The 14,495-nt window shown below is 41.4% G+C and overlaps 1 protein-coding gene across 1 annotated transcript in view; it reads right to left on the bottom strand.

The window, feature by feature from the left end:
- Positions 1–733: 733 nt before the first annotated feature.
- The window catches only part of LOC126108452 (serine/threonine-protein kinase Pink1, mitochondrial), a 109,385-nt gene continuing 95,623 nt past the window's right edge, over positions 734–14,495 (bottom strand). Inside the window, exons 8-10 of the mRNA XM_049913664.1 lie at positions 9,707–9,814; positions 4,062–4,303; positions 734–1,252 (exon numbers count right to left, since the gene is read on the bottom strand). Coding sequence (XP_049769621.1) covers positions 4,112–4,303; positions 9,707–9,814 — 300 coding nt within the window. The 3' untranslated portion in view covers positions 734–1,252; positions 4,062–4,111. The remainder of the gene's footprint in view (positions 1,253–4,061; positions 4,304–9,706; positions 9,815–14,495) is intronic.

Genomic DNA, 14,495 nt, shown 5'->3' with positions numbered 1-14,495 from the left:
TCCAACCCTCGTACAAAGACGCAACAGAAAATGGTTTGCTTCACTATCTTTTGACCTCCTGCTCTTTTTCTAGCAATTTTAGCAAAAGTATACGCTTATACCAAAAGGCACACTCCTGTCGCTGCAGGAAGAGTGGGAGGAGGAGGAGGGGGTGGTGGAAAAAAAATCGAAGCTTGTTTAAGAAATAAAATTACAATTATTCTTACGCTGCAGCCAGCAAGTCATAACTGTGCGATAAAAAACACATGTTTACAGAAAAATAGCTTTATTACACTTTTCTGACACGAAAGTCATGGGAAAATATATTTTTACAAGCAAAGTAACACATTAAATAGTACTGTACATCAGTCAAGTGCACCAAGACTGTACCTTGTTCTTTGAACTGACAATGAAAGTAGGAAAAAAGAAGGAAGAACAGCATAGAACACACTAGGGAAACTAACTATTAACATACTATTCAGTACACAATGTTCCACTGCATCTCATGTCACATAAAAGTGCTACTTATGATAATATGCAGTATTAAGTACATATTACTATGACTCTTGTGTTACATATATGCATATTTGTAACAATTCAAAATTGTCAAGAAAGGAACATTCAGCATACAAACAAACATTTGTAGTAATGATTCACAAGTAAGTAGCAGACCTGAAATATTTTTCCATTTTATCAGCCTTTAATGAGTTTGTTTTAAGTGTTAAGAATGTTCTTAAAGCATTTTCTTATCTGTACACACACACACACACACACACACACACACACACACACACACTGATGAAATTACAGTAGCAGATCTCAGCTAAAAAACAGCTACTAAAGCTCATGTATTTTCTGAAATACTGAAATTAATGTAATTAAAATATGAAGAGGAATCATATCACAAATAATACTATCTACAATAAGTCACATAAGTGTGCTAATCAATCACCAAACAGTCAAAAGAATCCATACTTCTGATAATCTGACGGCAGAGATGGAGAAACAAATTCATTAATTCAACATAGGATAAATAAAACTGGTGGATCCTCAACATTTACAAGGGAAGGCGTCCCGAGGTTCCATATATACAATAACTTACATTTGGAGAGGAAAAAGTTAACATTAACAATATTCACAGCCATGTGTAGACTCTCACCAGATAGAATCTAAGGAACAAAAGCAATCAATACAAACAAGTTAACTGTAGTTCGAAGCGGGGCAATGGTATTAACTTTCAAGCTCTTATGCACAACTACAGCCACACAGCACCCTGCAAAAGGAAATCACAACAATACAGAAGGTGATAATTGTTTCAGTAAAGATGAAAAAAACAGTAAAAGTTACATAGAAATGACTATCTCTATTTCTACAACATGGATAGCTTGTAACTAAACAACTCTGTCACAGGTACACCTCACACACACAGTAACATATTTTTATATTGTTTTGAGGTTAAATTGTGTGGAAATTTTGTAATTAATGCTATGTCTGGTATGGATGTTATGTAAAGAATTAGAAAAATTAGACAGTGACAATGGAGGAAAAAGGTAATAAACTACGTAGTTGTAAAGGCGGGGAGGGGGGGGGGGGGGGGTCTGCCCGCACATGATGAGTGCTGTCGCTGCTATCTTGTACTACGCAGCACGGCACTACAGACTTCAAATATACCATAAGTGCAAGACAGTTCTTCATTATTGAGCACGTGTGATTATATGCAGTTCCATTAATTTTTTGTCAGAATAAACAAATGACGAAGGGTCCTTAAAAATTTTGAAGGGATTGTGTGAACTAGAAGCTTTTCCAATCACTCAATAACAGAATAATGCATAGCGGTAGGTACTTCCCAAGGTTATAGTACTTTGGAACACTGTAGAAGGAGATAAATTTCATTTTTACGCAATCTCGTTATAAAGGTTGTCTGACAAATGACACTTTCTTAATTTCACAGTATCTAGTCAAGCAGAATTGTCTGCTACACTCTCTTATGTGATTTCCTTCTGGCAGTGTGGGGTCAGAACCAATTTGCTTTGGCCAATTCTCTGTTTAAGTGACTATTTCTTTTACAGTACTCTAATGAGAAACTTTCGACATCGAATGTTTGTATTTGATGAATTATCGGTTGCACGGACAGTCTGTCAATACCACTCTACCATGATCAGCACACGTGCTATCAATTTATGTGAGGTACGCATTTTTATGTACTCTACAGCAATCAGGTGATGGTTACCAACTTCTGCCACACTTTACATACACAACTTTGAGAATTTAGCTATTCTACACTCACAATCCTCTGTTAATGAATGGTATTACACCCAAAATCCATTTACAGACCTGTGACTTGGCAGTAAATTGTGTTAGTACGTAGAACTTTTATTCATTACTGGATCTTAATTGTGGGTTAGGTATCGATTTGTGTAGGTAGAGTGAAGCATCACTCATGACACTTTTGACATTACAAGTGCCTATCCACGACAAAGGTTGTGGTAGTCTTGTTACAAGCTGTTCTTTTTGCTACTTCAGTGACATGCTTAGAAGGCTCAGCTTTTCTTACAGATGTCCTGACATCTGTAAAAAACAGAATAAAAGCACACAAAATGTGAAGTAAGCCACAACAATCAGTACAGGATGTTCATTTTAGTTTAAAAAACCCATCAGTACAGGAAATCAGCAGCACACAATAGAACAGCAAGCACAAGGCAATCATTGCCCAACAAACCACAGGCCACAGGGCTGGGGGAACGACGCTGTAGGATCATGGCGACATTTATTCTGCTGTGCGGTTTCGGCTAAACTGTGTCAAGTGTGCAGCTGGGCACAATGTCTGTGTAAAGCAGATTCAGCTGGTCACATACAACTATGCAGATATCAAATTTGTAACTGTAAAATGTAAACTTCCACCGCCAGACGTGACACAGTTAATAAAATGTTCCAGACAATTGTGCTGTGGTCTAATGGAACTCACATTTAAACCCAATTTAAAGTTATTACACTTCTTAACTTTCCACTGTAAGATTTGTTTTGAGTGTATTAAAAATTGCCAGTTTTTCTCATATTAAACATGCAGTGTTAACACTATGTTGGTATTTTACAGTTTCTGATAACAGTAAGCCATTACAGATGCCACTGCTGACACTACGATTAATATCGCAATTAAGAAACAATATCCTGGGTTACAGTGAGTATGCAACTGATGTCATAAATTAAAAAATATATATATCTAATCACAAGAACATAAATGCTACTTAAAAAAAAGGAGCATATTTATGAGGATTGGTACAAACACAGGCCACGTGTTTTGGAAATCCCTGACAGAGTTGATCAGTTTTAAACCTAAAGTTTTGTAGCCAGAAATATTACACTTAAAGTAGTCCAGGTTAGTTTGTCAGGGTTGATTTTCCTGGAGAAATGAAATGTTTTGTCCCTATCTGTGGAGCACGTAACTTTTGTAAGGAGATGGAGCGTAGTTTGTAGCTTCTATCAGTGTGTGATTCGTACTCAGGCTTCGTACCGACTGTAGTAGGAATCGGTACCCTCGAAGAGGTCCTTTGCAGACAGGGCTGAAGTGTTCAGTTTCTCTGAGAACTTCATTTGACCAAAACATAGCAACCCGTAGTATTTTAATAAGTGAGAATTTATTAGCACATAAAATTATAAATTTTTAGTGTTTTAAAATTCTTATGAAAATGCTTGTGTGTCTCATACTGCCCCTTTTTATATGCTACAAGAAACATAATTAACTTATTTGTAAAGGCTTTTCTGCCAGCTGGCCTCCAATAGCAAGTGTCACATACTCAAGAGCTCAGAAATCACCCTATCTGAGCGGAGTGCTCGAATCGGCAGATATCGCAACTCACTCTTCAATGGACGAACCTGCCAGTAACTGTGACATACTGCATTTCACAGTGAGTGGTTAGGTGCATCTAAATGAAATGCTGACGGTTTTGGTCAGCTTATTAGAGTCGTACAAAAGTTAAGTACACAGGCTTCCGCAACTGGCATTCTGTGCGTTTCACGACCCGATACAGGTTAAAATTTTACAATTTTCAGGTTGTCATCTCCAATTCGAGCAATATACCCACATTCGGAGCTCTAGCTTCTCCGGCTCCACCGTCAGAAGTGCATGGCGCGACTAGTACAGCTCGGGCACTGCAGCGGCGACTGCCCACGCGAGGGCGGCCTTGATCCGGTGCAGCGAGGCCCGCGACAGCAGCGCCGAGATGAGGCGGTACTCTGCCAGCGTACGCCGCCCCCCCACGGCGCACAGCCCCAGACCACCCTCACAGAGCACCTTCGTTGTCAGGCACAGCAGCCACTGCAAGATCTGCAACCGAATTTTTAGATTTTTGATAACAATGTTTCCTTTATTATACATTAGCACAGGAGATGCATTATAACTTTGGGTTCCACACCTCGAAGCTGGGACAAGGTGTCAGAATTTGCCAGGTTCACTAGACAAACATAATTTGACTACCACTTGTATTGTGCCGGGCTGTTTCCTCACTCGGGGCACCACTTGTAACGTGCTGTGACATGTCTCCTCAGCCGAGGCACCACATGTAACATGCCGGGCTGTATCCTTATTTATTAGTGCCACTTAAAGTTCACATCACAACTGGATGTACCAGTATTGAAACATTTCCTCACCCAGTAAATAGTGCGCAGTGTTCTCTACCTACCTTGCTTTGCTTATTCAATATTGTCTTCCCGGTAGCTGTATCCGTCTCACCTAAATCATACTGAAATTAAGAAGCCAGGATCCTAGGTTAAGTTTTCTACAATCAAAAGTCAAGACCGTTTTCATTGTTGAACATTTATTCCAACCACAGTGCGATTTGTTTGTTATCACTCGCACACACAATATTCATGTGACCAGGCCTCTTACACTTAATCGTCACATTAGTTAGGTCAAAAACTTCCAGTCTTTAACAAAGTTCACAATTACAATTACCGAAAAATTAACCAACTTGCCGCACTTTTGCTCCAAGAGAATCTGACCGAGAACTAAGTAGAGGTGCACCAGCTCGGATCTTATATAGACGAGCGCTTGAATATTTGATTATTTCTGTTAATATATTATAGTTTATAATTTCCCAGGGTTAAAATGATCCTTTATAACTGGTTTTGAAGTTAACTATTGGGTTTTATTATTTAAATAACATGAGTGAGCTATATCAATTTAAATATGCGGAACTAACTTATGCATCCGCCGTGGGAATTCCCAACTTATAACCGTGGCAGCCCTTTTGAACAATAATTTTTACATATTCAAATTTACTTAATTCTTAATTAATGCACTTACAAAGTTGAGACCGGAGTCATTTTACGTAGAAAAATAAAGGTAGCAAAAGTATCGAAACAGATCTCTGAATTATTTGGTAGTTTGGTCACAATTGGCACTGAAAGTCATACAGGCTACAGATTTTAAGTCTTAATATCTATTTAACTAATAGACTTTAAGTTATTTTAAACACTTTGCTGGAATCAATAAAATTTAGGCTTTCTTTTGGATGCAGTCTTATAGCTGAATTTGATCTATTAGCTCACTCGAATTTTACTTAATATGTATTACACAATATAAGTCATTGTCCATAACTGTTAATAGTAGGCATTTCCAATAAAACTGATTAGCTCATTACTTTCAGAATAGACATTAGAATGTACTGAAATAATAGATTTTACTAGGGGAATTTTACTTAAACTATTTCTGAATTCTGTACTATGAGGCTGAAGGCCACAAAATCTGTAGTCGGAATCCGAGTAGTGAAAATGAAAAAAAAAAATAAATAAATAAATAAATAAATAAATGAAAGTTCATTGCTTAACTAAGTTACTGAAGGAGTGTAAAACCAAAACAGGATAGCAGTGGCCAACCCAGCTTCGTTACACACTGCTCGAGCATCGACTGCTGCCGATATTCGTCGTCCTCCTCCTCCCTGCTCACAGGTGGCTCACGATTTTGATAGTGGGGAAAGCTCCGAATCTGTTACTATCGAGCGCTGGGGAATTGTAATCCCTTTCAATTGTGTCTCAGAATACTTGTTTTTGCCAGTTCTATCTAATGCGGGTTGAAGGAACTGTCAAAACGCACCCCGAGTAACAATAAGAAACTTAAACGCAACATTCTTTATCACGATACGCCATTAGCAAGTAGTGAAATTGGTAAGTACTAAGTATTGACATTTTGCACTCTCATTTCATATAACTGTTTGAGAAAATCTTGCTAGGTGGTGGCACTCGTGGTACTGTATTCCAGAGCTTTAGCACAACATTTACTAACTTAGCATGTCTTTACAACAGACAAGATAGTACTGCCATTGCCAGTAACAAACGGGTATCTAACTCTTATCACTACATTAACATTTAATTTCAATAACTATTCATCAAAGCATATTATAGACATATACAGGCAGGGATTTGAGAGCGAAGGTTCAGTCTATTAATTCCCCTTCATTGTAAGCAGTAGAATACGAAAACCATCTTGACATTGATACAATTTTTCTTATGGGCTTGCTTGAAAATTCATATTTTGGGGGGGGGGGGGGGTGAGGATAAAAAGAGGACAAAATAAAACTGACCCAGAAAAATATTTATAAGATTGGTGACAAACTGCATCTCCGTGATGAACACAAGACCTGGCCATCACAGTAGATGTTGTTGTGCAAGAGATTACAGAGAAACTTCTGCATGTGAGTTCTGTTAGTGGTTTCTTAGTGAAATGGAATGTGGACTACTGCAACCTCAATTTATCCATTTCTTCATATCAGGTGCAATTCAACCTGGGGGCTCACACATCAACTACATCTATACTCTGGAAATCACTGAAGTGCACGACAGAGGGTGCGTCCCACTGTACCGGTTATTAGTGTTTCTTCCCATTACATTCACATAATGGAGTGCATGAAGAATGACTGACTGAATGTTGCTGTGTGTGCCATAATTATTCTAATCTTATCCGCACAATCACTATGTGAGCAATACATACGTGTTTATAGCGTATTTCTAGAATTGTCATTTAAAGCCTGTTCTCAAAAGTTTGTTAATAGACATTCTCAGGGTGGTTTACATCTATCTTCAAGAGTCTGCCAGTTCAGTTGTTTCAGTAACTCTGTGACACTCTGTAGTGTTTCCTTTCCTCGCGGTTCTGCCGTGAAAATACAAAATAGAAAAGCTGATTGGGTTTTGAATTTTGATGGAATAAGTTACGGATAAGGCGGACTTCGTATTACTGATTGAGATAGTGCTGTTATTTGACCGTGAATGGCAGACCGGGTCAGCAACACTACAAAAAGCGACTGTAAGGAAATAGCATCAGAAATAAGTTGAAATTTACCTAATAATTCTGTTAGAAACGTAGTATTAATTATAATATAGTCGTCGTGGCTGCGTCTGGAATACTTCTTAATTTTCTTGTAGGATGTCCTTTTTCTCATCATTTGCTGGTCCTCTTGTTCTCCGTCTGATGAAAATTTCTTTAAGTTGTCACTGTCAGTATCAATTTACAAATTTGGCAATAACCATTTCGAATCACTACTGAAATAACTTCGTTTTGTAATATAGTTTTAATTTCCACTTAAAAGCATATTTAACACAGTGCGGAAAAATACACGTCATTCATATGAAGACAAGAGAGTAATAAATTAGTTGTTAAAAACAGACACCTACGCGAAAGTAAAAAAATAGATCAAAATCAGTCGCTGGCACAGCGCTCTTCCGCATGCGTGATCGTAAATCATATCTTTGTATTGGCGGAGGCGCGGTAGTCAAAGTACCGTTACAACTCTTGTACGGAACAAAAAAACCTGTGACCATTTATGCTGCCCTTCTCTGTATACATTCAATATCCTCTGTTAGTCCTATTTGGTACAGATCCCACACACTTGAGCAATATTCTAGAACCGGTTACACAAGTGATGTGTAAGCAATCTTCTTCCCCAGTATTCTACCAATCACCTGCTTTACCCTAGACTGAGTCTATGTGATCATGTGTTAATCAATACAAAGTATTACACCAGATATTTGTACAAGGTGGCCAGTTCAGAAAGTGACTCACTGGTATTATAGTCACATGGCACTAGGGCACATAAAATTCCCATTAGTACTTTACAAGAGCTGTTGCATCATCTTGAGACTGTTGTTTAGTGTGCAGTTTCTCATGTCCACTTTGTAATGCAATTCTTCCATCAAACTGTTAACACTAACTGGCACATTCAGAAACTGTAACACGCACTACTGTGACAACCTCGTCACGAGTGCACGAGGCACTCTGTGAAAAAGAGGACAATCAGCAGAGGCAGTGCGGTCTCCTGGCCACCTCTGTCTTCTTTCCTCTTTCCCTGCTACTTTACCTGTGGGCAATTTGAATATCAGGTGTACTCAGATAGTCCTCACACCATGGAAGAACTACAGCAGAACACTTAAAGCACTACTGCTGCTATATCACACACCTCAGTTTGATAAATCGAGCACTGCACTCTATCCTGCACCGGTATTATCAGAAATAAAAACGTGACACACCACGAAGGTTTTATGCAAATTGGTCACAAATTTATATTTGTACAGATATTGATGGAAAATGCAAAACCGTGAACTTTTGGCAGTCGACGGATGAATGTGAAAAGCTGTAACGCAATTTCACGGTGCAGCTGTCAGATGTCGTAAACGGGATGCGTCGATACCAGTGCATAAAATCTTTGCAAATTCGATTACACATACTGAATTGGACAGTAAATATGCCTCACAGGCACAGAATACTGTACGCAGATGTCAGCATTTGAGAGAGGACGTGTAGTTCGGTTCAGTCGGCAAATCGCTCGACACTCGATTAAGAGCGATGCCACTATTTGACGATGCTGGGAGGAACGGGTAAACCGTGATCAAACACAGTGTCGAGAAGTGAGTGGTCGACAAAGAGAGATGACAAAATGAGGGGACCGAACAATCATCAGAGAGGCACCCAGACTCCGGATTCACCATTACCGTTAATCCGACGTGTACCTGGTGCTTCAGTGACCGCGAGTACCATTAAAAGGTGGCTCACAGAACACTGGCTGACCGCACAGTGCCCCTTGCGCTGTAACAACATTGACCTCTCTACACCGACAAACCACCTGCAGAGGTGTCCGGCACATTAGGCCTGGAATCTCATTGACTGGAGTAGGATTGTCTACAGTGATGCACCCCACTTCAAATTGATTCAACAATATTGTATGCCTCATTTTGTTGCCTTTCACAGCAAGCTACCCTGAGATTACATTACAGCAAGATAATGCCCACCCACAGTGGGCACAACTGAGAGTTTCTGCTGTTTATCTCAGTGCTTACCAAATTCTGCCTCAGCCAGCAAGGTCACCACATCTCTCCTCAGTTGAGAACGTTTGAAGCAGGGCCCTACATCTACCTACGGATTCTGATCTAACGCACCAATTGGACAGAATTGGCACGATGCCCCTCTGGAGGACATCCAAATAGTCTCTCAATCAATGCCGAGTCAAATAACTGCTAGCATAAGAGATAGAGGTGGACCAATGCATTACTGACTGGCTCAACTTGTGAAGTTCTTTCTCTCGAATAAATCGTGCGATTTTTTGAAATTGTTGACATTTGTTTGTCTGTACATGTACATCACATCTACCCACTTCCCCTTTGTGGTGCCATTTTTTTGCCTTGCAGTGCAATCTGTGAACCAGTTTGAGATGAGCCAGGTGGCAGCCGGGGCTGTACTCACCTCGTTGCTGGTCGGCTTCTGCGGGCCCTCCTCGCCGCCGCCCAGCCAGCTGCTGGGAGCCCACAGGTGCAGCTGCAGGATCGTCGCCGCCATCTCGGCACTCAGTCTCTGTAACACCGGTCCACAGTTGCAGGACACTGCTACGTCACGTCACTAACTTCCAGTTCCGTGACAATCGTCCGACATCGGGTTACCTTCCGTTCGGAAATCTGTTGCACTCGGCGACTGTTACATTCACTTGTAAATTATAGATTGCAGCAATCAGTTGTCCTTTTTAAGTTTTATCGTGCAGATCTAGATTTCGGCTAGAAGCTAGCCGTCCTCAGTGCTAAGAATACAAGAAGTACATAGTTAGATGATGTCATAAAAAGTTACAAGTAATGGCTTAATTCACACGGTTAGTATATAACATACCACTATTATTTTCGCTCAATGTATGTAAGTCGCCGTTGATCTGGCTTCACCCACAGTTCGTTGAAGACTACTGTTTGCGGAAGGCAGGCTGTACGGACAACACGTCGGTCAGTTACGTGGCGCCTTGTACATTAACTACGTATATAAACTTCATGGGGAGGCTGGAAATCAGGTTTGGGGAACACATCACAATGGCAAGAAAAGATACCACATTTACTTACAACAAAATAAAGTGCCGATTTTGACATCCGGTGCGAGAAGGGTAGGTTCCTCGACCTCCTGGAAGAGCTCGAGATCTTCTGCCGTCACAAAAACACCAACAGCAACCTGATTAATGATCAGATTGTTATTAAAAATGCACTGTTCTGGGAATTGTTCGAAGATTAGTTGCTGGGAAACAGTGTAGGGTTTGACCCAGGGGGAATGAGGTAACACCTGCCATCTCGCCAATATGTAGCAGCCATTTGCATCGTACTGTACGAGTACGGTGATTATAATTCCGAACCCACAGAACTTCTTCCGTAATATGTTAGCTTAGATGCATATACAGTATTATTAACAGCAATTCAATATATTGGTTGCTTTGCATTTACAAGGAAAATCGGTTTTTAAGGGATAAAGAGGTTAGTACTGTCTGTATCTAAAGGGTGTTACAAAAAGGTACGGCCAAACTTCCAGGAAACATTCCTCACACACAAAGAAAGAAAATATGTTATGTGGACATGTGTCCGGAAATGCTTACTTTCCATGTTAGAGCTCATTTCAATACTTCTCTTCAAATCACATTAATCGTGGAATGGAAACACACAGTAACAGAACGTACCAGCGTGACTTCAAACACTTTGTTACAGGAAATGTTCAAAATATCCTCCGTTAGCGAGGACACGTGCATCCACCCTCCGTCGCACGGAATCCCTGATGCGCTGATGCAGCCCTGGAGAATGGCGTATTGTATCACAGCCGTCCACAATACGAGCACGAAGAGTCTCTACATTTGGTAACGGGTTTGCGTAGACGAGAGCTTTCAAACGCCCCCATAACTGAAAGTCAAGAGGGTTGAGGTCAGGAGAGCGTGGAGGCCAGGGAATTGGTCCGCCTCTACCAATCCGTCGGTCACCGAATCTGTTGTTGAGAAGCATACGAACACTTCGACTGAAATGTGCAGGAGCTCCATTGTGCATGAACCACATGTTGTGTCGTACTTGTAAAGGCACATGTTCTAGCAGCACAGGTAGAGTATCCCGTATGAAATCATGATAACGTGCTCCACTGAGCGTAGGTGTACATACTGACGAAACTAAAATGAGCTCTAACATGGAAATTAAGCATTTCTGGACACATGTCCACGTAACATCTTTTCTTTATCTGTGTGTGAGGAATGTTTCCTGAAAGTTTGGCCGTACCTTTTTGTAACACCCTGTATAGCAGAATAGCCAAATTGGACCAACCATGCACCTGACTGACATTTGGCGCCACCTATGAACTATTTAGTAAATATGATGAACAATATACTTATACTAACAAAGAGATAGAGGGGCTGGCCAGTACTTACCTCAGCTCAGTACAGCCGATAGATACACATAAAACAGAACCGAAAATTTACATTCCTAGTTTTCGGAACAAATGTTCCTTCATCAGGGAGGAGAGAGGGGAAAGAAAGGGAAGAAGGGAAAGGAGATTCAGTTAGCAAGGATGGAGGCATGGTTGTCAGAGGGAAGATATATAAAACACTGAAGAAGAGAAAGTGTTAAGATGACAGACGTAAGTGATAGCTGAACAATATAATATACAATATAACAATATACTTATTATGTTTTAATAAAGGGAGATATAACATAAAGATAAAAATATATTTAAGCCATATCAACTAATAGGTGTATACAGCACGCGTCTTCTTGCGTCCTATAAATTTTAAAAATTTTAGAAAGTTGTACCCGTGTGATGTAATTTAGATGTTTTAATAATAATAATAACGGACTCACAAGGAATGAACATGAAAAAACTATTACTTGCCGGCAATGTAAAGAATTTTACTTATGTTTCATTTTATGTAATTCTCATGCAAATTTGAAATGGTTTACTTCCCTCGAAGTTTATATATGTAGTTCATATACATTCCTGGAAATGGAAAAAAGAACACATTGACACCGGTGTGTCAGACCCACCATACTTGCTCCGGACACTGCGAGAGGGCTGTACAAGCAATGATCACACGCACGGCACAGCGGACACACCAGGAACCGCGGTGTTGGCCGTCGAATGGCGCTAGCTGCGCAGCATTTGTGCACCGCCGCCGTCAGTCTCAGCCAGTTTGCCGTGGCATATGGAGCTCCATCGCAGTCTTTAACACTGGTAGCATGCCGCGACAGCGTGGACGTGAACCGTATGTGCCGTTGACGGACTTTGAGCGAGGGCGTATAGTGGGCATGCGGGAGGCCGGGTGGACGTACTGCCGAATTGCTCAACACGTGGAGCTTGAGGTCTCCACAGTACATCGATGTTGTCGCCAGTGGTCGGCGGAAGGTGCACGTGCCCGTTGACCTGGGACCAGACCGCAGCGACGCACGGATGCACGCCAAGACCGTAGGATCCTACGCAGTGCCGTAGGGGACCGCACCGCCACTTCCCAGCAAATTAGGGACACTGTTGCTCCTGGGGTATCGGCGAGGACCATTCGCAACCGTCTCCATGAAGCTGGGCTACGGTCCCGCACACCGTTAGGCCGTCTTCCGCTCACGCCCCAACATCGTGCAGCCCGCCTCCAGTGGTGTCGCGACAGGTGTGAATGGAGGGACGAATGGAGACATGTCGTCTTCAGCGATGAGAGTCGCATCTGCCTTGGTGCCAATGATGGTCGTATGCGTGTTTGGCGCCGTGCAGGTGAGCGCCACAATCAGGACTGCATACGACCGAGGCACACAGGGCCAACACCCGGCATCATGGTGTGGGGAGCGATCTCCTACACTGGCCGTACACCACTGGTGATCGTCGAGGGGACACTGAATAGTGCACGGTACATCCAAACCGTCATCGAACCCATCGTTCTACCATTCCTAGACCGGCAAGGGAACTTGCTGTTCCAACAGGACAATGCACGTCCGCATGTATCCTGTGCCACCCAACGTGCTCTAGAAGATGTAAGTCAACTACCCTGGCCAGCAAGATCTCCGGATCTGTCCCCCATTGAGCATGTTTGGGACTGGATGAAGCGTCGTCTCACGCGGTCTGCACGTCCAGCACGAACGCTGGTCCAACTGAGGCGCCAGGTGGAAATGGCATGGCAAGCCGTTCCACAGGACTACATCCAGCATCTCTACGATCGTCTCCATGGGAGAATAGCAGCCTGCATTGCTGCGAAAGGTGGATATACACTGTACTAGTGCCGACATTGTGCATGCTCTGTTGCCTGTGTCTATGTGCCTGTGGTTCTGTCAGTGTGATCATGTGATGTATCTGACCCCAGGAATGTGTCAATAAAGTTTCCCCTTCCTGGGACAATGAATTCACGGTGTTCTTATTTCAATTTCCAGGAGTGTAGATGGCGTCATGTAACCAACCAATATTTTCTCCATACAGCCTGCCTTCTGCAAACAGTACTAGTCAATGAACTGCGGGCGATGCCCGATCAACAGGGACTTACATGCATTGAGCGAAAATAATAGTGGTATGTTATATACAAACCATATGAGCTAAGTCATTACTTGTAACTTTTTATGACATCATCTATGTACTTCTTGTATTATTAGCATATAGAATGGCTAGCTTCTAGCCAAAATCTAGACCTGCATAATAAAATTTATAAAGGACAACCGATTGATGCAATCTATAATTTACAAATTGATCGATAGTCGACCCTCTGATATTGGCGTCAGAGACTAGGCAGCCAAACACTTTCGACATACTTGACAACCGGACATATTGATTTATAATATTTGGTGCAATTAATAACTGCGATTCCAGTTTCGGAGCAAAGTGCAAAACCATACAATCGACAGTAACTGCGGAATGCAAATTAATGTAAGGTTCAGAAAAAATCCCTAAGAGTAGTAAAGTTTGGAATGTAGCAATGTGGAATCTTAATAAGGCATCAAAGGTGTGCAAAGACTGGTAACCTGCTTTTAATGTTCATAAATATAAAACTGTGCACTTTGCAGAACAAAAAAATATAGTATCCTACGACTACTACATCAACGACTAGTGACCGGAATGCTTTTGTATGCCGTCCCTTTAAGACCAAATCAAAAAATGATCATACATGTTAATAGTAAATGAGAAACTGGGTAATTTCATTATCTTTGCAAGGAAGGTCAAGTTATTTTTGTAAGCCACTGAAATGGAAATCATGACTCCAACTCCGAACTGTTAAAGCTTTAAT

This window comes from Schistocerca cancellata, chromosome 11, assembly GCF_023864275.1.
Source record: "Schistocerca cancellata isolate TAMUIC-IGC-003103 chromosome 11, iqSchCanc2.1, whole genome shotgun sequence".
NCBI lineage: Eukaryota > Metazoa > Arthropoda > Insecta > Orthoptera > Acrididae > Schistocerca > Schistocerca cancellata.
This window is presented reverse-complemented; position numbering and strand designations above follow the sequence as displayed.